Genomic DNA, 27,898 nt, shown 5'->3' with positions numbered 1-27,898 from the left:
AATGGGACTACACACATAAATAAATCTAGGTTTGACAGAGTATATTTCCACATATGCATTTATATGTGCTGTGAATAGATCCGTATATATACTAGAACATATAGGGGCAATGTTATGGAAACTTCTTAGCCACAATTAAACATCTTTAGGGAATGAGTTATTGGCCTTAATCTTGAGGGACACCAACGTCAATAGGCATAACAAAGTCCACAGATACAATGTTCAGCATTCTACAGTGGTGAGTAGCAACTGGGGTCTTCAAAGCTTTCAAATAGTCATCTAGGATGCAACTACTGATCTCTCTCAACCCAGAGCAAAGAAGAGTTAAGAATCAAAGACACAAGTAAATAATTCATCCAAAAGAATAATGATTCACTTGAACTTCAGCTTCTACAACCCTGAGACCAAAAGAACTAAATGGTACCAACCTACTATTACCAACCACTCTGAAAGGGATTACAATAGAAAGTCCCGAATGGAGTGGGAGGAAAGGTGGAACAAAACTTAAAATAGATCTGATGAGACTAGTGGATCAATGGCCCTTCAATCCTGGAACTTACACCCATAGATTATTTTTCAGCCAAATCATAAACAGGTGAACAATAATATCAGGAAAGAACATATTCCTTAGAACAATCAACCATAAAAGACCAAAAGGGCATCATTTGCCCAGGGATGAAGCTCAGAAGGCAGGAGGGAACAGGAAAAAAGAACAGGAAGCAGAGAGGAGGTAGGAAGACTGCAATTAATGTTTAAAAATGTGTATGCAATTGTTGAGTTAAAACTAATTTGGCTGTAAACTTTCACCCAAACTGCAATAAAATAAAGTGTTGGGGTTTTTTAAAATAAAGAATCTACCCCGAATTCTACGAAATGGTTTCATATATCTATTGAGAGATGCTATGATTTTCTCCCCTTGATTTACTACTGTGGTAAATTGCATAATAAACATTTTATGTAAACCATTTCTGCATTCCTAGAATAAGCATAATGTAGTGATAATATATTTCTTTATTGGTTTGTTGTATAAACATAGGGGGATTCCACTTGCTAATATCTTATTTAGAATTTTTGCATCTACATTCACGAGTGATATTAATATAAAATATTTTATTGCCTAAGTTTTGATATCAAGTCTCAAACGATATGGAGATCTTTCTTTCTTTTTCTATGGAATGCTGTGCATGAGATTAGCATTACTTGATCCTTGAATACTCATAAAAGCAACTGTTAAACTATGTTGGCCAGAAGATTCAGAAGATGACTTGAAACTAGGGATATTACTGCTGACATCAGATGGATCTTGGCTGAAAGTAGAGAATACCAGAAAGATGCTTGATAGTGCTTTATGGACTATGGAAAGGCTTTTGACTATGTAGATCATGACAAATTATGGATAATGTTGCAAAGAATGGCTATTCCAGAACACTTAATTGTGCTCCTGAGGAACCTGTACAGAAGACCAACAGGGCAGTCATTAGAACAGAACAAGGGGATACGGAATGATCCAAAATCTGGAAAGGTTTGTATCCTCTCACCATCCTTATTCAAGGTATGTTCGTCAGGACTGTATCCTTTTACCATATTTATTCAGTTTGTATGCTGAGCAAATGATCCAAGAAACAGAAATATATAAAGAAAAGCATGGCAACAAGATTGGAGGAAACCTCATTAGCAACTTTCAATACGCAGATGATACAAACTTACTTGCCAAAAGCCAAGAGGACTTAAAACATTTATGGATTGCACCTCAATGTAAAGAAAATAAAAATCTTTACAATTAGACCAATGAATAGCCTCATGATAAATGGAGAAAAGACTGACGTTTGCTTGTGTCTCAAATCAACATCCATAGAAACAGCAATCAAGAAATCAGACGAGCTTTCAGCTTTCGGCTCGAAGGAGGTGTAGGTACAACTTTTCTTCGGTAGTCTCGCATCTGGGTTCATCTGACACCAGCTGCCTCCCCATGCCTCCCAAGTTCAACCTCAACGAGGTCAAAGTCGTATGCCTAAGGTGGACCGGTGAGGAAGTCGGGGCTACAGCCACTCTGGCCCCCAAGATCAGCCCCCTGGGTTTGTCTCCAAAAAAGGTTGGTGATGACATTGCCAAGGCAACTGGTGACAGGAAGGGGTTAAGGGTTATGGTGAAACTGACCCTTCAAAACAGACAGGCCCAGATTGAGGAGGTGCCTTTTGCTTCTGCCTTGATCATCAAAGCTCTCAAGGAACCACCCAGAGACAGAAAGAAGCAGAAAAATATTAAGCACAGTGGAAATATCAGTTTAGATAAGATCATCTGCATTGCCCATCAGATGTGACACTGGTCTTTGGCCAGAGAACTCTCTGGGACTATTAAAGAGATCCTGGGGACTGCCTCGTCAGTGGGCTGCATTGTTGATGGCCACCACCCTCATGACATCATAGATGACATCAATAGTGGTGCTGTGGAATGCCCATCTAGTTAAGAACTACAAAGAAAATATTCAATAAAGGATCATTTGATAACCAAAAAAAAAAAAAGAAGAAGAAATCAGATGACAGCAAATCTACTGTATAAGAATTCTTTAAAGTGTCAAAGAGCAAAGCTATCAGTTTGAAGACTAAGGTGCACCAGATCCAACTCATGATAATTTCAATAACCTCATATGCATGTGAAAGTTGGATAATGAATGAGGAAGACTTCAGAAAAATGGATGCATTTGAACTATGTATGGTGTTGGAGAAGAATATTGAAGTACCATAAAGTGCCAAAAGAACAAACAAATATGTGTTGGAAGAAGTAAAACCAGAATCCTCCTTAGAAATCAGAATGGTGAGATTTTGTCTCTCATACTTCCGACTTGTTATCAGGATGGACCAGTCCCTGAAGAACGACATCATGCTTGGTAAAGTGGAGGATCAGTGAAAAAGAGGAAGACCCCCAATGAGATGGTGTGACACCGTGTCAGCAACAGTGGGCTCAAAAATAACAACTGTGAGGATGGCTCAGTATCGGGCATTGTTTTGTTCTATCGGGCACCTAGGATAGCACCTTAGAACAACTAGGAACAACAAATTTGTCTTTATTAATTGTATCTCATTCAATCATTTTTAGTCGTAAATGTATTCTTTCCTTTCTTTTACTTTGGATTTACTCTGTTTTTCAGTTTCTTAGAACCTTGGACAGTTTGATTCATCAATTTTCATTTTCTCCTTTTGTTTACATTCTAAATATCTTAACATTTAATGTATTTAATTAGTATATTAAAATTTCATATCATTTCCATCTAAATTTCTCAGTTATGTGCTGTTTTATTCCCCTACATATATAGGGATCTTTTAGCTATGTGGGGGTTTTTTTCTTGATTTCAATCTTAGTCATTTGAGACTTCCTTTGTGATCTTGAAATCAGTCAGCTTTTCCATGAAATATATTTATTGGCTGTGGGGTTCTATACTGACTGATTAGAAGGTAACAACTCACAGTTGTTGTTGTTGTTGTAAAGTGCCGTAGAGTTGGTTCCAACTCATAGTGAGCCTGAATAGGGTTTCCAAGGAACACCTAGTGAATTTGAACCACCGACCTTGTTCAAACTGACCTTTTGGTCCAGTGCATTATCCCACAGTAACCCCCTAGTGGGTGATAAGATCCATTTGATATATTGTAACCAGAACTCTCTGCTATTCATAAAGTTTTCAGTGACTAAATATTCATAAGTAGTTCGTCACTCCTTCTTCCTAGTCTGTCTTCGTTTGTAAACTCATCTAAAACCTGTCCACCATGGTGACCCTGCTGGTATTTAAAATACCAGTGGCATTGCTTCCAGAATCATGGTAACTCACAAGTCACCACAGTATGACACATTGACAGATGGGTGGTGGTGTTGGAGAATATTAAAAGTGCCACGGGCTGCCAAAAGAACCAACAGATCTGTGTTGTAAGAAGTGCAGCCAGAGTGCTCCTTGGAGACCAGGATGACCAAACTGTTGCTCATACTTCAGACATATTGTCAGGAGGGACCAATAGCTGGAGAAGGATATTATATTTGGCGAGGTGGAGGATCAGAGAAAAAGAAGAAGACCCCCAGCAAGATGGATTGGCAGAGTGGCAGCATCAATGGGCTCAAACGTGGCAACCATAGTGAGGTTGGCACAGGATCAGGCAGTGTTTCATTCTGCTGTGCATAAGGTCACTATGAGTCATATCAACTTGATGGCACCTAACAACAACAACCAGAACTCTAATGGCACAGTGATTAAGTGCTCATCTGCTAGCCAAAAGGTCAGCAGATGAAACCCAGTAGCTGCTCCATGGAACAAAACTGTGTCAGATTTATAGCCTTGGAAACACCATGGGATATTTCTACTCAGTTTTATACAGTTGCTATGCATCAGAATTGACTTATACAGTAACCAGCTCTTTTTTAAATTAAAGAGAATAGAAATTATCAAGGTGATTTTTTTTTTTTTACACAATTTAACATATCTAAAATCAGGTAACTCACACAACAAATGGCATGATACCATTCAATGACACCAGCTTTTTTAACTTCGTCATAATACAAAAATTCATGTTGCACGTTATAATCAATAATGCCTTAGATATGGTAGCAAATGGTATATATACCCAAAACTCACACAGACACATATCCTTTTTTCAAAAATTGATAGTAGTCAAAATTGTTTGAGAAAGGTTGAATTATGTCAATTAAATCTTCTATTTCCTCAATTTGTCTTTTAATCTCAAATAAGTAGAAGAGATGTGTCAAAGTTCATGACTCAATTTTTCATCGTAAATATTTCATCAGTTTTGGGTGATGGGCTTTGGGGCTTTGTTATTTGTTGTTGTTGTTAGGTTCTGTCGAGTAGTTTGCGACTCACAGTAACCCCATGAATAACAGAAACACCGCCTGACCTGCACCAGCCTCACAATTATTGTTACGTTTAAGCCCAGAGTGGTTGCCACTGGTGCCAATCCATCTTGTTTGTGGTTTTCCTCTTTTTCACTGACCCTTCACTTTTCCAAGCAGACTGCCCTTTTCCAAGGACTGTTCCCTCCTAATGGTATGTCCAAAGTATAAGAGACAAAGTCTCGTCATCTACTCTTCTAAGGAACATTGACTATATTTCTTCCAAAACAGATTTGTTTGTTCTTCTGGCAGTCCATGATATTTTCCATATATTTAGCCAACATTTTTGTTTTTGGTGTGCTTAGATTCACAAATGTTTTATCTTCTGGGTCAATTCAGCATCCCTTTTACGGTGTTGTTAAGTGCCTTGGAGTTGGTTCCGACTCATTGAGAACCTGTATAGGGTTTTCGAGGAGTGGCTGGTGTTTTTGAACTACTGACATAGCCATTCAAGTTGACCTTTCAATCCAGTACTTATCCTACAGCACCACACCAGGACTCTTTTTTATGTAAAGCAATGCAATTATGCCAAAGGGTATTTTTTTGCTTCAAGCCTATTTTCTCTGATTGATAAAGCTACATCAACATACTTTTATTAGAATTTGCCAGATACGTCTTTTTCTATTCCTATACTTGGAGTATTGGTGTGGCACTGTAGGATGAGCACTGGACTGCTAACCACAAAGTTCATGATTCAAACCCCCAGCAGCTCCTCAAAAACCCTATCCAGGATTGCTATTGAGTTGGAACCAACTAGAAAGCACTTAACAATAACCTGTTATTTATATTGTTGTTGCCAAGTGCCATCCAGTTGGTTCTAACTTACAGAGACCCTGTATAGGGTTTCCAAGGAGCGGTTGATGGATTTGAAGCGCTGACCTTGCATTCAAACAGACCTTATGGGCCAGTGCTTATCCTACAGTGCTACATCAGGACTCCAAGAGGTCAAAGTGGTTGCTGGGAAGAGAACAGTAGAAGCTAGAGGGGGCAAGAGCAGGGAGGTAAAGCCAGGGCTACTGTTATACTTAGCCATTTTAGAAATCAACCCATGTTAAATCTTCCCTAAAAGTAACAACAATATATGTAATTGTTTTCCAATTACTCTTTTCAGTGCCTTTTCCTTTCATAGGTTTGATGCCTTCTTGATGGTTTCATATTAAATGTACTTATTAGATCAAATGTATAGAGTTTGACAGACACTTGGCTTGTCTGGAATTTTAGTTCTAATCCTGCTGCTTGTCTGGTGTTTCTTCCCTCAGGAGCATTCCAGTATTGCACTTTATCCATGGACTGCTTCTTTCAGGTGCTTCAGGGGACTTCAAACCTAGGTCCACAACCATGTTAATGTCTCATCTTGAGGGTCTCCAGACTAAGTTTCCCCATTAGGACCTTGACACTCACTCCCCCAGCTGCCAGGAGAGAGAGGGCTTCTGATGGCTCACAGCTGCATCTTTCTTCTAATGAAGAGCATTGTCTCCCCCTCCCTGGGGCAGTGCACCCCAATGATGATCCGGCTCTGTTGTCTCAACTGGACATCTCTGAAAGACCACCTCAGCTCCCTGTGGGACAAACCTCTGTTCAACTTGCCCCCTTGCCCAATCTTGCTTCCCTCACTCTCTTATGGGTGGCATTCCTGAGAGCCTTCCCACCATCTATCCCAAAAAACCTCCTGTCGCCTGTTTCCCAACCTATGAGAACTCTAAACACAAGTTTATGTCAGTCTCATCATCGTGAATTCTAGTGGCAGGCATCTCCATCCTCACCCACACAGACTATAAAGCTTCCTCTTGGTCCCTGGGTAGTGCAATAGGTTACTATTGCACTAACTGAAAGGCTAGCGGTTCAAGTCCACCCAGAGCCACCTTTAGAAGAAAAGCCTGAAGATCTGATTCCAAAAGCTCACAGGGAGCACACATGGAGTCACGAGAAGTCAAAATCAACTTAAATGTAACTGGTTTGGCTTTTGACATTTTTTCTCTACTCTTAAAAGTCTATTTATTCCAATCACTGAACATAACGTTCTTTTAAGTCCTCTATGCTGGAGATTTTGTCTACATCTATCTGCCTGGTGCTGGCCAAGGCAAGGCCTGTCCCATCCCTGCATGGACATCATAACCTCAGCTCCTCTTATGAGACCAGCACGTTTTCCCCACTTGCACCCCAGATAAGCTTTGGCTTCTGCACTGATAGATCTGATTTTCACCTCTTCCTTTTTGGGAGGACAAGAGTACTGGAGCCTGAAGATTGCCCTTCCTCTAACAAGACAGTGATACTCTTTATCCAACATCCCTGTGTGTCTCAAGGATGGAAAAGTTCTCAGGTTCTCTATTTCCTTAAATCCGTCTCAAAAGTACAGATTTAGAAGTACAGATGGTAAGTTTTCATCTCACTTACTTTGTTGCTGTCGTTGTTTGTTTTGAAGGTTACTGGTAATTGAATGGGGGTGTACAGGGCAGACCATCAGTTTCACATTCAAGAAATCATACACTTCCTACCATCTCAATTGTTAATTCTCTCAATGTAACATCATTTCCTTCCTGTGTTTCTTGTTTCCATTCCGCCTTCTCTCCTCACCCTTCTGAATTCTGTCCTTAGGTAAATACTCTCCTTTTGATGTCAAATGGTTGACCATTCTATAGGGTGCATACCTCACCAGTGTTGTTGTCCCCCCATATATCTATCTGTTATTTGACTGAAAATTGAGCCACGGAATCCTCTCACTTACTATGGACATGTTATTAGAAGAGACCAGCCACTGGAGAAGGACATCCAAAGAGATGTATTGGCACAGTGGCTGCAATAATGGGTTCGAACATAGCACCACTGATTGTGAAGATGGTCCCGGATTTGATAGTGTTCTGTTGTGTTGTAAATGGGATCCCTATAAGTCTGAGATGACTCCACAGCACACAACAACAACAACCACCATACCTGTCATTTATTCTTATACTGATAGAGTCCTCCTGCCCATTTAGACTTGGACTCTACAAGAAAACAGATTGTTGGCTTCTCCATGTTGCATGTGGCATTCAGCACTCATCAAGGATTGGACTGAACACATTACCTAGCATGAAGGGGGATGGGGCACTATGCATTGAGAACAGAAGAAAGTGAGGATCAGCTGCCTTATGAAGGGATAGTTCTGCCCCTCGTGGCTTCATCTGTTACTTCTACCACATCCCAATACCCCCACCTCTCAGTCCCCAGTCCAGGACATCTGTGAGTAAGGTACACCAGAAACTCGCCTTTAAAAGGTAGTTCCCACCCTACCCAGAGAAACAGTGACACCAGAGATGGAGGCAGAGACGATGACATGGAGAGCTGGGGACTTTAGACCCAGAGAGGGAGAGGGGCTGTGTGCTGACGACCAGGGGGTGTGGGGGGCAGGCTTGCAGGTTTGGTTGGTTGATGATGCTAGAGGGGACTGTAACCATGGCAATGTAACGATATATGCTATGGTGTGTGTGTAACGCATGTTTTCTCCTGTGTACTCTCTCATATTTTTCACTATAACATTTTAAAAAAAAAAGTCAGTTCCCAGAGGACCAAATCACAGCGCCGGAATAAAAGCAGACCAGAAAACCCCTTCTTATCCAACTAGGTAGCAAATCCACCAGGAATAAGACTGAGGGGCAATGGGGAAACTGTCCCAAGTTTCCCAAGGGGAGCCTGTCCATTTCTTGGCAGACAGTCCAGAGCCCACACAAAGGAAAGGAGAGTGGATGAGTGCTGGTGGGGCATACTACCCAACTCTCCTGTGTCCCCACCATGGCTGTGTGATAAGAGCATCCTTGTGCTAATGTGCCTCGGCCACACTTTTAATTAAATGCCATATTGCACCGAGAGGAGAGGCAGAACTTACAAGCGGCTGCTAAGATCCCCTCCTATACACTGGTTGAGAAACTACAGCTCTTTGAGAGTGTGGCCACTCAGGAAGATGTACTCTGCAAACAGCCTCCAGCAAGTCCCTGTCAATAGAACTCTGGATACCTCTGTTCAGGAAGAGGCTGTGAGAGAGGACAGTGGGGGAGGAGACTGAGGAAAGCCGGAAAGGAAGGAGAGAATGAGAGCTGAAGATATCTGAACTGTCACTTGCCCCTTGCTCCCATGTGCAATTCCTTTGTTCTGGATCTTTAAGGCAAACATATGTTCTCAAGCTGCTGTAGCCATGGTGACCTCAGTAGTTGTTGTTAAGTGCCATTGAGTCAGTTCCGATTCACAGCAACCCTGCAGTGTTTCCAAGGAGTGGCTGGTGGATTTGAACTGCTGACTTTGTGGTTAAAACTGACCTTGCGATCCAGTGCTTATCCTACAACAACACACCAGGACCTCAGCAGATCTTCAGTCCTTCAACTCATATCTGAGCACCAGTTCTTTTAGGGACTGAGAAGATGGAACCAGACAAGACAGCGGCCCTGCCTCTAAGGAATTTATATTATGACACAAAGTTAAAACGCACTGACTCAATTACAGTACACCAAAGGTTCGGACAGGCACATGCCCATTGGGCAATGGGAAACAACAGGGAACTTCCACCAGCCTAGATGTCCTGGTGTGGCTCTGTAGGATAAACACTGGACTGCTAACCACAAAGTTGGTGGTTCAAACCCACCAGCTATTCCTTGGGAACCTTATACAGGGCTGCTATGAGAGGAACCAACTCGACAGCAAACAACAGAGGTCAGGGAAGCCTTCACTGGAAGACATGACCGTGGATGTGAATTTTGCCAGACTGTATACAAGACATTGTAGCTGTTTGTTGTGAAGTGCTGTCGAGTTGGTTCTAACTCATGGAGACCCTGTATAGGGTTACTGAGGAGTGGCTTGGTGGGTTTGTACCACCAACCTTGCAGTTCAAACCAACCATGCAGTCCAGAGCATTATCCTGCGGCAGCACACCAGGACTCCATATAAGGGAAAAGATCACAAACTTAGGACATTTGAGACTAAGGGAAAAGCTGGTATATGGGCATGGGGCAAAGCACAAGACATCACTTTTAAGGAGTCACAAGTAGCCCATGTGAGCTCAAGTAGACTTAACTATGGAAGGCAGGAGGAGACGGAACCAGCCAGGAAGCTTGGGTGAGGGCTCCTTGTGGTAAGCAAAGGGCCCTGGCGAAAATACCACTGGACTTGGAATGTCCTCTGTGATCTAGCAGGGCAGGGGTGGGCATGTGATGGACACACAATCTTTGATGACATGGCTGGAGAGTATGAAGAAGGAGCAGGGAGGTGGGTGATCCTCCTCCCAGTTCCACCTCTAGGAAACAGAGTCCACAGTTATCACAGGGACACCACCAGGATGTGGTTCTCAAACTTCCTGCCCACAACCCCCTCTAGGCACCCACTCCAGCAACAGCAGGCAGTTCATCGGAAAGTTGTTCCTGAAAATTCTCCACCTTGTCAAGTCTTCTTTATACAGAACTATGAAAACAGCTGTTTGTGAAGAGGCCGGTGCCGTTTAAAAGACCACCAAGGATATGATAGTACCTCTAACATAAGTCACAATGAAAGGGTTTACATGGGCTCTACTTCTGGACTTTTCCATGCACAGAAAATGGTTACAGGACATATAGCACTGGTAACAAAGCCTGTCTGTGGGGGCAGGAATTGGGAGACAGGGTTTGCGATGGAACAGAAATATGCAGTGTGTTCCTTAGCACCCAAGGAGTTCTGTAATGTACATATACTGCTGCTTTGAATACAAAGAAATACAATATCAGCCTTACAAAGGATCATTCTAAGAGCAGAATATAAGCTACATTTTTGAGTCTTTGGTTCACTGAAATAATTCAGGGATGGAGGATCTTAGGGACTTGGCACCAGAGACAAGGACCTCACAGAGCTCACCATTAATGAGGATGGGGGCGGGGAAGAGGGGAGGCAGACAGTGGGATTGGCCTGGGCCTGAAGAGAAAAACTGTGTGAATGCTCAGTACAATGTGATAAACTGCTCTGTGGGGATGAGATCAGGTGACTGGTGAGACCTCTTTTGAAGGTGACCTGCCAAGAAACAGTCAGCCAGTTGGCCATCTCTAAGAAGATGAGCTTGGCTAAAGGGCACACACTCTGGTCCTAAAAAAAAAGTCCTTCATGGTATCTGTGAGAAGGGAACAAAGGCCCAGTTGTGTCAGCCCTTTATTGTAACAACTTTGGTGCTATGGTTTATCAGTTGTTGACAGTCATCTCCGAGTCAGGGCAACCCCAGGTGTTAGAGTAGAACTGTGCTCCATAGAGTTTTCAATGGATAATTTTTAGGAAGCAGATCACCAGGCCTTTCTTCCAAGATGACTCTGAGTACACTTGAACCTCTAACCTCTGCTTAGCAGCCAAGAGTGTTAACTGTTAATACCAATTAATTGATAGTTCCAGGGACTCCAGTGAAGGACAACAAAAAGCCACTGGAGGGTCTTATGCCTTTCCCATCTCACAAAGCATCTCAATGCTTGGCCTCTCAATTTAAAAATATAAAGGAGAGGTACCTATTTCCTGTCATTTTTTTAAGAGTCAATAGTTTACACTTGAGTCAAATAATTCATTATAAAGTCCCTACCTACAAACAAAAATCATTCCTTCCAGAGAATTTCCTAATTCTTCAATCTACCAATTAAGCACATTTTTTGGAGAGTTTTGTTTTGTTTTTCTGAGAAGACGTGGGACTTGGAGTTTTTTTTGTTTTGTTTTTTTAAATGGAAGTGTGCATCTTTGAAAAGGTTTCCTCTAGAGAATGCTTCATATTTATTTTCATTTCCCACAAAACACATATCGTTACTATTGTTAAGTGCTTTTTTTTTTTTATAGTGACCCTGTATAGGACTTCCGAGGATTTCTTCATATTTCGAGACAGTCTCATCTTTCTCCTGCCAGAACATTCATTGTTGTTGTTGTTGTTGTTAAGTGCCATCAAGTCAGTTCCAACTCATAGCTACCCTGTGTGGGGTTTCTGAGGAACAGACGGTGGGTTTGAATTGCTGACCTTGTGGTTTGCAGTCCAGTGCTGATCCTACAGCGTGACGCCAGGAGTCCAGAGCATGTATTAAGAGCCTAAAAACTAACTTGTACTCACTCAGACCTTAAAAGCAGAGTCAGAATACATTTTCCTAAGTCATCCGAACAGTGTCAGAATCCTGAGTTCTGAAACAGAATTTCTGTTCTCTTCCAACTTCCTTATTAAAACAGACTATTTTTTCAAACGTTTGGTCATAAAAAAGATTGCTATTTTCCATGCTGCCTATCGATTATAAACAGAATCGGGTTTTTTTAAATCAAACTAGGGCTCTCTCTGAAATGTTCAAGATGTGTTACCATCTGGTTTTATATCACCCTTCCAATAGGTCTGAACTCATTACAGTACCAAACATAGTTCATAGCCCTTTCAAAGCACATGAACCCAAGTCACAAGCTTTGAAAGCTCACCTAACTTTCCTAACAATCCCAGACACATGAATACCAAGTATGTAAGATACACTGTGTAACTGACTTACCACAAATAGCTTGGTAATACTGACCTAAGGTAGTCAGTTTACCAAACTATTTGTGATAAATCAACTTATTAAGTAAGCTATTTTCTCTGCTTAATAGTCTGCATACCTGAATACCTGGACATTTACTGTAGGTAAAAGGTAATTGTCTTTATCTATAATGTACATGTTGTTGTTGTTAAGAGTCATCAAGGAGTAGCTGCTGGGTTTGAACTGCCGACCTTGTCGTTAGCAGTCTAGTGCTTATCCTATGCCGCTACAACAGAACTACAAATCTTTCCAGTTCACTGAAAAAGAAGGAGGTGTCTCCCAAACATACACACATCCATTACCCTCTTTTCCAAAAACAAAAGAGACAATGCTGAGCCAAAACCCAGTACCTATGGTTAAGTGGGAAATGGCAGTTGTGAAGGTGAAGAGAAGACAACAGTAGATATGATACAAAGACACTGCCTTCAGCAAGTTGTTGTTGAGAACTAACGAGTCAGTTCTGACTTACAGCAACCATGTGTATCTTCCATGGAGCGGCTGGTAGACTTGAACCACCAACTTTGTCAATATCAGTTCAGTACTTATCCTACAGAGCACCACATTAGGATGTCTTTAGCAAAAGAATAGTCATAATCATTCAATTGTCTCATAAACTTCATAATTCTTTTAAAATGAGACTTAGCTAAGCCTGGTATACAAGCAACCTTCACATAGAATTTCTCATTTTCCATGAACTATTTCCCTATTTCCCCCCCTCTATCTAACACCACCAAAAAAAAGCAAACAAACTATACACGTACATGGCATTATTGTTAGGTGCCATCAAGTCAGTTCTATGGACAACAGAACTAAACACTGGCCAGTCATGCGCCATCCTCACAATTATTGTGTTTGAATCCAATGTTGCTGCCATTGTACCAATCCATCTCATTGGATGTCTTCCTCTTTTTCAGTGACCCTTTACTTTACCAAGCATGATGTACTTCTCCAGGGACTAATCCTTCGTGACAACATGTTCAAATTATGAGACATGAAGTCTTGCCATCCTTGCTTCTAAGGAGCATTCTGGGTGTATTTCTTCCAAAACAAATTCATTTGTTTTTCTGGCAGTCCATGGTACTTTCAATGTATTTGCCAACACTATAATTCAAATGCATCAATTCTTCTGCAGTTTTCCTTATTCAATGTTCAATTTCCTCATGCTTATGAGGCAAATAAAAATATCATGGCTTGGTTCAGGAACACCTTAGTCCGCAAAGTGACATCTTTGTTCTTTAACACTTTAAAGAGGTCTTTTGCAGCAGATTTTCCTAATGCAGTACATTGGTTGACTTCTTGACTGCTGTTTCCATGAGTGTTGACTGTAGATTCAAGAAAAATGAAGTTGTTGACAACTTCAATCTTTTCACATTAATCATGATGCTATTTATTGGTCCAGTTGTGAAGAGTTGTGTTTTCTTTACATTGAGATGCAATCCATACTGAAGGCTGTAGTCTTTGATCTTCACCAGTAAGTATTTCAAGTCCTCTTCACTTCCAGCAAGCAAGGTTGTGTCACAAACTATTAATGAGCTTCTCCAATACTAATGCCACATTCTTCTTTACATAATCCAGTTTCTTGGATTATTTGCTCAGTATACAGATTAAATAAGTATGGTGAAAGGATACAACCCTGATGCATCCCTTTCTGATTTTAAACAATTCTGTATCCCCTTGTTCTGTTTGAATGACTGTCTCTTGGTCTATGTGCAGATTCCTCATGAGCACAAGCAAGTGTTCTGGAAACACACACACTAGGGGGTTTCAAATAGCTCATAGAAAGGAGGAATTAGAGAATGAGAGATCATGGGATTTTCCCACAAACTTTTTGAAGCTTCTGTGTGTGTGTATGTATCAGTTCATTCACTTAACAATCTTGAGAACTGATTTCATGCAAGGATGAGAGGCTCTTCCTGCTCAAGGGAATTTGTCATCTAGCTGTGGAAAGATGCAATTACAAATACAATTGTTTTCTCATCACTGTGTGTATCATGCCTTCTCAACACACACACAAACTCCAAAGACTTCTCTACCATTCGAAAGCACTGCAGGTAGTGATTTTAAAGAAATTCTCTTAAAAATACTAATTTGTTCAACCCAACTATTTTATTGTATAGGATAGAGGCTCATCAAGCTCTCTCAGCTCATCTCATCTCATCTCCTTGTCAACCATCTGTTTGGAGAGTAAAACGGTGATGCTTAAAAAAAATAAACGTTTATTGTCATTTCTGAAACATACTGTTTCTTTAAACACCAATATAAAAACAGCTTGAAAGATCTGCTTATATTGTTTAATCCCTATTGATTTCTTTTCATTCAAAGAGCTATGAAAAGGAATGCACAAAAGTCCATAAATACATAAATGATGCTTTAGGAAGGATTATAAATATTTCATATTACAAATATATTTAAGAAACTAAAGGGTAAATCTAATCACCCTTAGAACATAATCAAAGACTAACTCAAGGGTTTAAACTGTGAAACACATACAATAAAAGTACTGCGTGGTTAAAGTAGGGAAACTATAATTTGTCTTCTACATTTTTTTTTTAATTTAACTAAACCCAAGCAAGTTGGGAACCCACTGAATGTACTGTAGACTTTATCAGATAATGGTCAACATTTTGTAAGTAAAAAGTTAACATCTATCACAATAAAGGGTTAAATTCTTTTTTTAAAAGAAAGAAAGTAATACCTGTTTCCACAAAACAACATTCTAATTCTATATATATTATGCAGCAGTATTTTCCCATTAAAGGAAATGAAACACGTTTAAGATAACCCAAATGATCAGGCACAGCATGCAAAACCCAAATCTCCTCATAATTTTTCCCTATTATGAGACTCAAGTCTATCAAATGCAATATTATTCCCAGGTCCTCACTCAGAAACCACATGATAAAGTCATAACAGCTTGATTTAGGCACATGGACATGTATGAATAACTATTGTTCTGTTTGTAAATCACCCCTCTTCATTAGATTTCTCTTCCTTTACATATGTAAATCACAGTGTCAGATCCAGAATTCATCACCAGCCACCACAACCAAATTATCCTCCAGAGACAGCACTGGTTTGTTATTCTTGTTTGCATGCACATATACACACACAAGGAGAAACAAAAAACAGGAATAGAGGAAGGAGTAGTTACGTACAGAAAACAGAATTCTCTTGATTCGATTCCTGGTTCATTGGTAAATGGTGGCACCTCCAAAAGCAAAGTGCAATCTCCTTTGCTTCTAAATGTTTGGCCATTTTAAAGCCACGGTATGGTGCAGTGTTTCCAATATAAACTGCTTCAAGTAATAGATGTCAAGCTTCACAGGGAGCATTTAGTCAAATTTTAATATTACCCCCTTGGGAGTCAACACCAACTTCTAGCAGTAGGGCTAACAGCACAGAATAGAATTTTAAACAAGACACACACACACGCATAGTCACGTCTTCCCCTGGAAACAATTCATTCTCCCCTCCTCTGAGCGCTGTCATATGAGACGCTGGATATACTCATCACTTAGAATACAGAGCTTTCTGCTCAAGTAATAAATTGATTATAAAATTCAAAAAATGAAATTTTTTGCTAGTATAAAACACATCATGGATTCTATGGAGGTTGAGCTATGCTGCATGTCATAGCTTAGGCTTGTGAATCACTGCATGATTAATAAAAATAAATATCACATGCACGTATCTATAGGCTACACATTTTAGCCAAGAAAACACGCATTATGAGGCTCCCTAAACCCCAAACAGGAGTTTGAATGGGCACAAATTATTCAATATTCTTGTTTTGCGTAAAGGTTTTATTATTATTATTATAAAGACCTTTGTTTACAGGGCCAATGAAAACTTGAGAGAGGACCCTACTATTTTTCTTTCATTAAAATTTGAACATGGTTTTTTTCCAAATCTCACACAGATGCACAAAGAAAGAGAGAGGATGCACTGCAATATTTCATTCATCTGGTTACTTTCAACTTAAAACACGATTCCCAGGCATATATATTTGTCACACGTCAGCCCAAGCTGAAGGCATTCCACCGAGAGAATATTCTCACTATTCAGCTGGCAGCCAGAATCCACTTCCACAAAAAACTCAGACTGATAAGAGCCAACACTCTCAGTACGGCTCTCCATTTCTTCAGATCCACCACCCCTTCCCTCTGCAGTGGAGAGACGCCACTTTACTAATTTATAAGTACCCTGGACTACCCAGCCATCTACAGAACTTGACTCATCAATAATAGTCAACTAAAAGCAAAAGAGCATCCCACAGGAGTTAGAGAATAAAACAGGCAACACCGGCACATATTGATCAGCATGATTCCTGATACTCACTAAAGGCAGCCACCGCAAGGGCCAGCGTGACAATAATGGAGAACCAGGACACCCACAATGCCTTCTTTCTGTAGTTCTGGGCTTCATGAGGTTTCAGTCGGGTGCTGCTTTCTAGTAAGCCTGGCAGAAAACAAGGAGAAAAGGAAGTGAGACATGCCCTTACTAAGAAATCCACAGCCAGAACTACAGCTTCTTATCCAGGGACTGCCAAGTGACAGCCTGTGGGCCAAGATGTGTTTTGTCTGGACCACACTGTATTTTCATAATAGCAGATTTCGCCTGAAAGTCAGGCTATCTGGAATCTCTTAAAAAATTATAACCTCTGACAACATGGGGCATGAACACAGTTTAATGTTGGAATTCTTGTCTTCCACATGGGAGTCCTGAGGTCAAATCCTGGCCAATGCACCTCATAAATTTCATGTTGCTGTGATCCTGATCAGATTTCAGTGGAGGTGTCACACTTAGACAGACTAGGAAGAAAGGCCTGGTGATCTGTTTCCAAATATCAGTCAATAAGAACCTGTAATCCATCATGGAGATTGTACGGTAAGAGCAGGAAGCATTTTGTACCACTGTGTGTGGGGTTGTCATGAGTCTGGGACTCATGCAAACAAGCAGCTGTTCTCCTTAGAATAACACGAAAACCACTCACTCCCAGACGTGTTCCCTCAGGTCTTTCAGTCACTTGCCTCAGTTTAACTCAACTCATGTGTTGGTGTTGCTAAGTGCCATGGAGTCCGTTCCAACTCATGGTGACCCCGCATACGGTCTGAGCCACCAACCTTGCAGTTAGCAGTCCAATGCTTACCCTACAGAGCCACATCAGGAGGTACTGTTATTTACAACAAAGCAGCCCTTAGGTTAGGAAGACAGCACAACCAGCCCACATCAGTTGGGCATTTGGCCCAGTCAGCCGAGGGTATCGGTTTGCACTGATCCAACAGCACAGTCCCAATTGATAAAGAGGCTTTTTTAAAAAATAAAAAAAAAATGAGTTCTCATAGATTACAAATGCCCTTGTTGATCCCCTGTTGTTCTGAAGTGCTGCTGAGTTGGTTCTAACTCATATCGACCCTGTATAGAGTTTCAGAGAACAGCTGGTGGGTTTGAACCACTGACCTTGCAATTAGCAGACCTGTGCTAATCCTACAGTGCCACCAGATCATTACTCCCCTAGACATTTAGAATAGGACCATTGCTCCTTAACTACAACCAATAACAGCCACCAGGCCCAAATTATATGCCATTTTTCCTTCCCTCCTCACCCTGCCCAACAGTATCTATTCTTTTGTATCAAGCACCTGTCAAAAACGTCTTAGAGTATTAAGGTAGGCTAAACCTACTATAACTAGATCATGTGTAAAAAGGTTTGATTTTTGTTTCCTACCCTTCAACATTGAGAGACCATAACAACAACAGAAATTCATGGTAACTCTGAAGCAATCCATGCACAACTTTAAAATGCCTTGGATAGAAAAGTAAACCATTTTCACTACTGAGTTATGCTTTTCTTCTCCTTTGAAAATGAGATGACATCAAAATACATGACATCTCTTAGTTGCATAGAGAACCAAATTCTCAGTCATACATTGTACATAAACAGGAGTGTCTTACACCATCTCTGGCTAAAACACCCGCAAGGTATTTTTCAGAGGTTGTACTCTCATCTCAACAAATTCAAATATTTAACAAATTGGTAGTGGGAACTTAAGAACCCACGTGTAAAAATAGCACCTAGCATGTGACATACCACATCGACTTAGCATGTAAAAGACATCATTCCATTGGAATAAGTAGACATCCCAGTAAACCACTGATTGCCAAAAACTAAATCCTGTTCAAAATTTCATCAAGGATCCTGTTAAAACTGCTCAGTTCCATTTTTCACTTAGACTCAAGGATTCCTGGACAATTCCAGAGCAAAGCAAGAGGAAGTGTCAAAAGGGTTGCTTAGTAAGCCCAGTTCACAATGCAGACATTTTAATTAATGGAAACCTGTGGGCTTATGTAGCTATGTTGTTGTTGTTGTTGTTGTTAAGTGCCGTCGAGTCGGTTCCGACCCATAGCGACCCTGTACAGGGTTTCTGGGGTGTAAATCTTTACGGGAGTAGAAAGCCTCATCTTTCTCCCGCGGAGCGGCTGGTAGTTTCGAACCGCTGACCTTAAGGTTCGCAGCCCGATTCGTAACCACTACGCTACCAGAGCTCCTTATGTAGCTATGTAGGAGGTAGAAAAGGTAGGTACAGACACTGTCTCCTTGGTGGTAGTGGTGATTTGAGTGCTGTCAAGTTGATACCAACTCAAAGCAGCCCTGGATAATTGCTGAGATTGTAAATCTTTATGGGAGCAGAAAGGCTCTTCTTTCTCCCACACTGTGGCTGATAGATTCAAACTACTGACCTTATGGTCAACAGCCCAAATGCATAACCCACTATGATACCCGGGCTTCTTCCATCTCCCTTACCCTGAACTGTTTGTAAAATTCTCCTCAAACCATCTTCAATACAAGCACTTAGACAATGAAAGGAAAACCTCTTCTACCACATTCTTCATTAGATGAAAGTGATTTCAGATTAAAATACAGTATGTCCTTTAGCCTGTTTCTCTTAGTTGTTGGAAACCACTTCATTCTAATTTTCACTATGGTCACCCTTGTCTCCAGTTGAAACTACAACCCAGAATGAGCAGATCCTATACATCCTATGATAATAATGTAGTTTTCTTCTCTCAAATATAAAAACTTCCCTTTCATCTTGATCATTGATTTTCAGGGGTATGTTAGGCTGTAACATTTAGGTACTGATTCAAGCAGTTCATTGGCTGAATAATTTGATACTCTTTTTAGAAATGGAATTAATTTTTGAACAGGAAGGAAGACGATCTTGGTTTTCTATTTTCCCACCAATTATTTTCTTTTCCCTTGCAAATGCAACCAGTACCAACAATACAGTAGGGCTAAGGTTCTCTCTCAGCTATGATCCTTTGTGTTGTCTCTGGTGAGATTTTGAAAATTGGAAAAAAACAAAAATTGGAATAAGTCCAATAGGATGATTCTTCAAGGGAGGAACATTCCCATTTCTATTCAACTTTTGCTTCTTTCCTCCTGGTTTTCCTTCCTAAAAATATAGCAGATACCAAGGATGGAAAATTCCTCAAAAGGAACTGGAAGGGAAGACTGGCTTCCCTACATCCACAGAGACCCAGCTGATAATGAAAGGCATACACAGGTGCCTCCACTTCCACACATGTGTCGGTGGTACATGTATACTCACAAGCTTTGGAAATGTGGTGAGAATCTCTAAAGCTTTCAGAATACTGTGCTTCAAAGATAGAGGAGAAGCAGCCCAGAGAGGCAGATGGTTCTAAAGGGAGCTAAAGGCAGATCTCAGATTTGGAAGTGGTTGGAACCCATAGTTGACCTCCACATTAAAACTTCTAACACTCGATCAAATGGCATATATTCACAATTAAGTCACAGCACTAGTAAGCTTAATGGTTGTATTAATAAAGGAACATAGGAGCCCTAGTGGCACAGTGGTTAAGCTCTGGACTGCTAACTGAGAGGTTGACGATTCGAAAGATGTGGCATTACATCTTTAGATTTACAGCCATGGAAACCCTATGGGGCAATTCTACTGTCCCTATGAGTCAGAATTAAGTAAAGGGACATGGTTGGGTGGTGGTGTTTATGTGCCGTAGAGTTGCTTACAACTCATAGCGACCCTGTATAGGGTTTCAAAGGCTGTAAACCTTTATGGGACCAGAAAGTCTTATGTTTCTCCCATAGTTGGTCCAACTTGAGGGCTCTAAAACAGAGGGGAATGTCTGGCCCATGGGCCTGACAAGAGCAGTGAAATCGTTTGGTCCGGCCCAGCCAAACCAAGAGCAGTTTCAGCCATCACATTAATTAAACAACCAAATATAGTAGGCTAATTTCTAAAGTGATCATTTTGTTTGGCCTGCAAATGATGCTGTAAATTTTGGCCAAAAAAAAAAAGGCTCCCCACCCCTGCTCTCAAATAAAGGATTTGGGAATGGAAATGCGATAATCATGTAAGTCTCTAAGATGAACCCAGGCCCTCAGAAATGGGACAGAATGATAGGGAAACACTTTAGGGGAAAGAGTGGGTACTAAATGTGGGAAAGAACATGTCTAAGACAAACTTGGCCCTTTAATTTTTTTAAAAAATGTTATCCATTGTTTAACATTATTGTGTTTTTTTTTAAATGTTTTATTGTGAATTAAGTGAAGGTTTACAGAGCAGATAATGTTTTATATTTAACAAATCATATACTTCGTTTCATCTTGATTGCAATCCCCTGCACGTAACAACATTTATCCCATTTCTTGTCTTCAGTCCTCTGTCTTTTCCCCACCCTTCTGAATTGTGTCCTTAGGTGAACACTGCCATTTTGATCTACAGTGGTTGACCATTTTACTGTGTGAGTACCTCACTAGTGTTGTTGTCAAACATGACCCTCCCCACACCTCTCCCCGGCCCCCTCCACCTTCCCACCCCACCCCGACACCCCACAATACAACCATCTATTCTTTGACTGAAAACTGAGCCACAGGGTGAGTTCAGTTCCAAAAGGGTGACGAAGAGCCATAGTCTCAAGATTCCACCAGTGTCTTTCTAACCAGTAAGCCTGGTCTTTTTAGATTTTGAGTTTTGATCCACATTTTCTTATCCTCTATTCAGGGCCTGCCTGTGTGATCCCTTCCAGAGCATTTGGTAGTGGTAGCCAGACATCATCCAGTTCCTCTGGTGGGTGATGGAGGCTGAATGTTCATGTGGTCCATTGGTCCTTTGAAAGAATTGTTTCCAAGTGTCTTCACTTTTCATCACTCTTTTTTCCGTCCTGTTATTTGTGTGTGTAGTCCTTAGCAGAGGGACTAGCCACCTTGGATTAAAACCTCTCAGTTAAACAATACTGTTACTGACATTATGAGCTAACTAGGTTTCCAGGAATAACTCACTGCACAGGAAAAATGCCTCCAAAACCTCAAAACACTAGACACTAAAGCACCTTGATCACAATTAGAGGCAGTATTGAACAGAACCCTGATAGCCAGGAAGGAGGTTAAGACAAAAGAAAATGGCAATTAAAGGTACAGAGCCACAATATCCAAGACATACACAACTAGTAGGTATTTAGGGCCACAAAAAAAGCAAGCCAGGCATGACAGACAGACAAACAGCAGGCAACTGCTGGGGATTCCTCTCCCCCCGCCCCCAAATTCTCCCACTATTATTAGGAAAGAGGTAACAGAAGTAGCAGCACTGTATCCCAAAGGATACAGAATTGATATTGGGAAAAGGCAGCCCCATAAGGGAAAAAAAGAAAACAAACACACAAATACAAGACATTAAAATAAACCTCCCTAGGTAGCCTTCTGATTTATTCAGTAAAAATGACTCAATCATCATTAACTCGTTGCAGTCAGGAATAGGACAAACAAAAGAATGTCATATTGACTTTCAATGGCACAGGGCACTGGGTTCTTTGGGGGCCAGGACTCATCTTAACAGAGAGACTGTGTGTTATGTGCACTGCATTCACACAGTGACAGTTTATGAACACTGGATTCTTTCAGGCTGTAATATAATGGAAAATGAAATCCAGCTGACCAGTGAAAAACAACTTAAGAATGAAGTCAGTCAGAGCTTTTAACACTTGAGCACGAGATATAAAATGGTGCTAAATATTAACTCACCCTAACACTTCGGAACCGACTCCAAGGCACATAACTACCACCACCAATAACAGTTCTTTTCTCTCCTATTATTTCAAAGGGTGAGGAGAAATGAGGCAGCTTTTACGTATGATTGGCTATCCCCATGCTACAAAAATAAGCTCAACCCGGGGTTCTGTCTTTCTTTAATACAAACATTAAAATCCTACAATCTAAATTGCTCAGTGAAACGCCCTATAATAAAACTATAGGTTTGCTGGTTGCTGTGATATTACCTATCATCAGCTTCAAAATAAAATGGAATTATGTTTGTAACAACGGGAAAAGAAACTGCAACAAAGGTGTAAAACTCGTTGCAACGGGGGCAGTTCCAGTTCTCAGCGAGCATCTCTGCTGATTTTCTGGGATTTGCAATTTCTATGTCAGTCCATTTCACATGCTGCACCTTAGAATTTCTAAGGGGGAAAAAATCGGGTATCTGAATATTAAATCCAGGATAAAAATGTACAGGAGATACTAAGAATAGGACAGAAACCTGCTAAAACCGAAATGCACAGACCTGCTACAGCCAACAAAATAAATCTTCCAAGAAAAGCGGGTGGAGATTGGCGTTGAGCCGGCTCCCCGACGAGGGGCCTGGTTGCAAGATGCTCAGCTTCCGGAGGGGCTGCAAGAATCCCGCTCTGATCACTAAGTGGTTTTAGTGTTTCTTTTCAAGAGAACTAGTTTGGATTAGGATTCAGCCAGAAATAGAAAAGGTGCAAGAAGTGAGCTCCCTCCGCAAGGAAACCAAACCCAAAAGGAAACCAGAGAAGGAGGGAGGAGGGACACGAGGACGTGAACTGGGGGCCTCTTTTCGTTCCTTACTGGAGGACAAACCAAGCTAGGGCTGTCATGAGAAGGTACGGTTCGGCGTCTCTGGAGAAGGATTGTTGGCAGGGTTCTGGACAGTGCCTAAGCAGAGATTCTGAAAGGTAAGACGCTCATGCCACGAACGTCTCAAGTGGCATCTTTCCAGCTGAGGCTGATGGCCCAAACTAGTGTCCCAGGTCTTTGCCCCATTATTAGCATGACACTGTCCCACTTGACCCAGGAACCAGGTAAGAGAAGGTCCGGGACCGTCTTGGGGAACGGAAGTCCGGCAGCCGTCCCACTTGGGGGTCGTTCCCCAACCCATTTAAGGGGCGGGCAGCCGAGGATTACCGTGTGGCTAAACCCGCAGAGGGAAGTTTGCCTGGGAGCCAACAGGGGCCGAAGCCGGAGTGGGTTCGGCCAAGATGATGCACTGAACCCGGATCTCTCCGAGGGGCTCGGGGCCCGGAGTCCCCCGGGAGCGCTCGGCTCCGAAAGCAAAAAAACACCTTCGGTAAACTTTTCCAGTGGGCACTGGCGGAGCTGTGGCTCGCCGAGGAGGGCGCAGGCCACCCGGGGTCGGCCTGGAGGCAGCCCTGATTCTCGGAGTTGCGGGGAAGGAGCCGCTGCCCAAGCGGCTGGGGCCGCAGGAAGTGGGGCAGCCACCCTTTTCTTGCCTAGCCTTCTCGGGCAAGTCCCTGCTCCGCGCCACCGCGCACTCCAAGATTCCGAGTTCCGCGTCCGACCCGGCCCAATGTGCGGGTGGGGATAGGAGGGCGCCGGAGAAACGGCCCCTGGTCGCGCCGGGTCCAGCAGGAGGAAGGGGCGCGGGCAGGGGCGACGGCCCGGACACCGCGCGCTCACCTCGGTCCTCCAGCCCGTCGCTGAACTGGCCGCTCTCGCTGATCCGCAGCTGTCGCTCCTCTTCGGGCTGCGGAGGCTCGCGCGCCGGGGAGCTCAGCGGGCCCATGGCGGGAGTAGTTGCCAAGGGCGCGTGGCCCCGGGGCGGCTGCGGGACAGGGGGGCCCGGGGGACTGCGGCGCTCGCTGCCCGCGGCCGGCTCCATGGCGCGGGGCTGAGGATCTCTGTGGCGGCTGCGAACACTGCGGGGACCCGAATCAGAAGTGCGAGGAGCTGCGGCTCAGGGTAGGTGGACAGACAGACGGACCTCGTGGAGAGGGAGAAGGACCGGCGAGCGCCGCGGGTGAAGGTGAGCCGTGGAGGGGGTGTCGGGGAGCGGCGCGGCTGAAGCGACCGGTCGCGGAGGCTGGAACCGCGTTGGCGCCACCGCGCTCCGCCCCCGGGGGCAGGTGCGGGCAGGAAGGACCCGCCCAAAGGCCCCGGCGAGGGAGCCGGTGCACCTAGAAAGGCTGAGAAGAAGGACTCGGCCAAACCAAAAGCGGAGGCTGAAGGGACAGTGTAGGGGTGGGGGTGGGGGGGGGCGGTGACCAACGGGAGACTCCGTCAGGGCTTGGAGAAGGCGTGACGGGGACCCGCCCCTAATCCGCCGTAGGAGGGTACGGGGAGGAGAGCCCTCTGACCGGTTTTCCTGCGGTCGGAAAACGCGGATACGGCGATTGATCAGAAGAGTGGGCAACACCCATAATTTTGCATCTTTCTCAAGGGTAACTGCACAGGTTTCAGAGTCTGAGCAGGGTCTCCGCCTGGCTCGCCATCTTCACCACCTATCCCGGGAAAACAGGGTTCGTCTGCCCAGGAACCCGTTGGTTTAGAGTCTTTTCCCAGGAGCTTTAACTCCCCGCCCAGTTTCTTTCTCAAGCATCAACTCTGTCAGGGGAGGGGGTATTTCTAGGAACCCTGGGAGCTCTAGAAAATGCTTGGACTCCAAGACTCCCCCACTGCGGTTATCTTTGGGCCTTTCTGCCAGCCAGTCGCTCCCACCCAGATCGCGTTTTCCCCTCTAGGTATCCAAGTCTTGCCAAGACTCAATCCTTCAAAACTCCCTCTTACAAGAAGTCACCTAGGCTGATCCTATGGTCGACGTTCGTCTGGCCATCCCTGGATTAGATGCTGTCCTAGGCGCCGTCCGGGTCGCACTCAGCCTTTGCGAGGTCGCGATGATCTCTAGAGTGAGGCTTGGACCTGGTCCATGCAGGGTGCACCCAGACGCTCTTTTGTCTTCCAAAAGACACGAAGGTGGATGGGCCATATAACAGATTCAGTTTGGATTTAATGGTATCAAAACCCACATTCTAGCGTCTAGATTTTCTTTAGATTTTTAGTATGCTCTTAATTTAATCTGAACTTCATATTGTATCTTCATTTCAAGCCTGTAAATTGGGAGATGTCCCCTGTGTTTTGTTGAGTGGCAGGTTTTCTTTCTTATTCTCGTTTTGGCTACGATTGAGATTGGAGTGTGATTTGAATGCCTTCATGGAATGGTGGAAATATAACTAAAATGAGAGATGAGGGTAGAGGGGGTCTTGGTTTTCTTGGTAAACTGAAAAGACAAGATCACTTTACCCTTTGACCACTGATTTCTTCAACTAAAACTCAAAGGGTTAATTAAGTCATTTTAAAGTCCCCCTTATTGCAGGGAGGGGGAAAAAGCTATGATTATTGAATGAAAACTACTCACTAGTCTTGATTCTGTTTAATGTGGTGTACAGTCCTTCAGGTATTTGCACACCTCTTTACTCTTTCCCATGCACCCACCCTGTGACTGATTTTCTCCATTTTAACCCACTGGATCTCTCTGTCAGTGACTCTCAAACACTGGAACCATCTAAAACCTAAGAACAAAAATACCCAGGCCTCATCCCTCTTCTAGAGATTCTGACAACCCAGGTGAAGCATTCAGTGTAGTTTCAAGAGTCATCTGGAAAACTTTTGCTTTCTTAATGTTGATTTCTTCATAGCTCTCTCAGTTGTCCTGATTCTGTAGATGTGAGATTTGGTTGGGAATCTGTCCCAGGCCCACACAGGAATTCTGATGCAAATTGTCCTAATCTCATCCTTTGATGTTCACACTGCTACTCTCTACAAGGAGTGCTGCTGTGGAACTGTAGGATAAACACTTGACCACAAGGTCAGTTTGAACTTAAAGGTTGCTAATTCAGACCCACCAGCTACACCTCAGAAACAGAACCAATTCAATGGCACCTAATAGCAACACCAACACTTCCTTCAATGTAAATTGACTATCAGACCTTTCACACACACATGAAAGGATCTCATTAGAATTTACCCTTTCTTGGTTGATTATCTAATGCTTCTCACAGCTTCTCATACTTGAAAAGCCATTCTTATTAAATGGTAGATTTGAACTCCACCATGCATTTCCAACAATGCAAAAGGTACTTTCTGAAGACCACACTTTGAGTAGATCTAGGAGGTGTTCTGGTGTGGCTCGGTGGGTTAATTCCCTGGATTGCAAAGTCAGTTTTAAATCACAAGGTTGGCAGTTCAATCTTACCAGCAGGTCCTCAGAAACCCTATACAGGGTCACTATGAATCTGAACCCACATGACAACAGTTCAAAACAACAGAAGCAATTATTCAAGAGATAAACTTATTTCCTTTTGTATTCAAACTGTACTGGTTCAATAAGCCATTGTTTCCTCCAGAAAGATTTCTGTTAACTGAAAATATTTAATAATTTGCTACTTTTGTCATATGCAGGGGTAGGGTTGTGGTACTTACCTGATCCACACATATCTACCTGACACCTTGCTAAAGTGTTTAACAGGCTTTGTCTTCTATAGGCACTATTGGTGGTGGTGTGTGCTGTTCCTCTCTGAAACCACAGGGGTTCCTAGGCTGCTATCTTTATAGGAGCAGATTGCCAGGTCTTTTTCTACTGCAAAGCAGCTTTGCATTGAAACCACCAACCTTTCCATAAGCAGTCAGGTAAGCGTTTAACCATTGCACCACCAAGAGTGCCTACCCACAATCCTCATTTACAGCTAAAGAAACCAACGCCAGGCTCCTGATAATAAGCTTTGTATAGACCACAGTGATACCGCCCCCTAGGGGATATTTTAGGCAATTGAAGAGAATTTCTTTGTCTTAATGATGGAAGGAGGTGACCATTGATATTTAAGTAGAGGGATAGTCAGAAACTCAGGATGCCAGAATCATCAGCACAACGAAGATTGTTCATTTCCTATGTGAATTTCACATTTCAGACTGGACATTTAGGTCAGTTAAAATGTGCTTCCAATTACATAAGAACTTTAGCTCTGTTTTACATATGAACACAAAATATTGTTGCATCATTTGGATGCACACCGAATTTTCTAGAATTGTAACTTCCATATAATCTAGGAAAGATGATGCTTTTCTCATTGTTTTGGAAAGTAAGAATACTGATGGCAGTTCCACTTGGCCTCAGAGTCAGCAATCAACATGTCTGCATCCATCCCATGGATAACGGCAGTAATTTCAGATGGAGATCTGGATAAATTTATTTCGCTCTTACTTCAAAATGTTAAAAAAAAATTTTAAGTGTCAGTGATGTTCCAGAGCACTTATACAGAGAAAACTACAAAACACTACTACAAGAAACCAAAAGGGACTTACAAAAATGGAAGAATGTACCATGTTCCTGGATAGGAAGACTTAACATTGTGAAAATGTCAATACC

General features: G+C 42.5%; 1 protein-coding gene across 1 annotated transcript in view; it reads right to left on the bottom strand.

Moving 5' to 3' along the window:
• TMEM163 (transmembrane protein 163) overlaps nt 1-24,415 on the bottom strand; it is a 295,491-nt gene extending 271,076 nt beyond the window's left edge. The window contains exons 1-2 of the mRNA XM_006834587.1: nt 24,157-24,415; nt 16,740-16,859 (exon numbers count right to left, since the gene is read on the bottom strand). Of these exons, the coding sequence (XP_006834650.1) occupies nt 16,740-16,859; nt 24,157-24,358 (322 nt within the window). The 5' untranslated portion in view covers nt 24,359-24,415. The remainder of the gene's footprint in view (nt 1-16,739; nt 16,860-24,156) is intronic.
• Between the last annotated feature and the right edge of the window lie 3,483 nt (nt 24,416-27,898).

The sequence above is a fragment of the Chrysochloris asiatica genome, unplaced genomic scaffold (genome assembly GCF_000296735.1).
Source record: "Chrysochloris asiatica unplaced genomic scaffold, ChrAsi1.0 scaffold00012, whole genome shotgun sequence".
NCBI classification, from domain to species: Eukaryota; Metazoa; Chordata; class Mammalia; order Afrosoricida; family Chrysochloridae; genus Chrysochloris; species Chrysochloris asiatica.
Note: the sequence above shows the minus strand (reverse complement) of the source record. Positions and strands in the feature narration are given on the sequence as shown.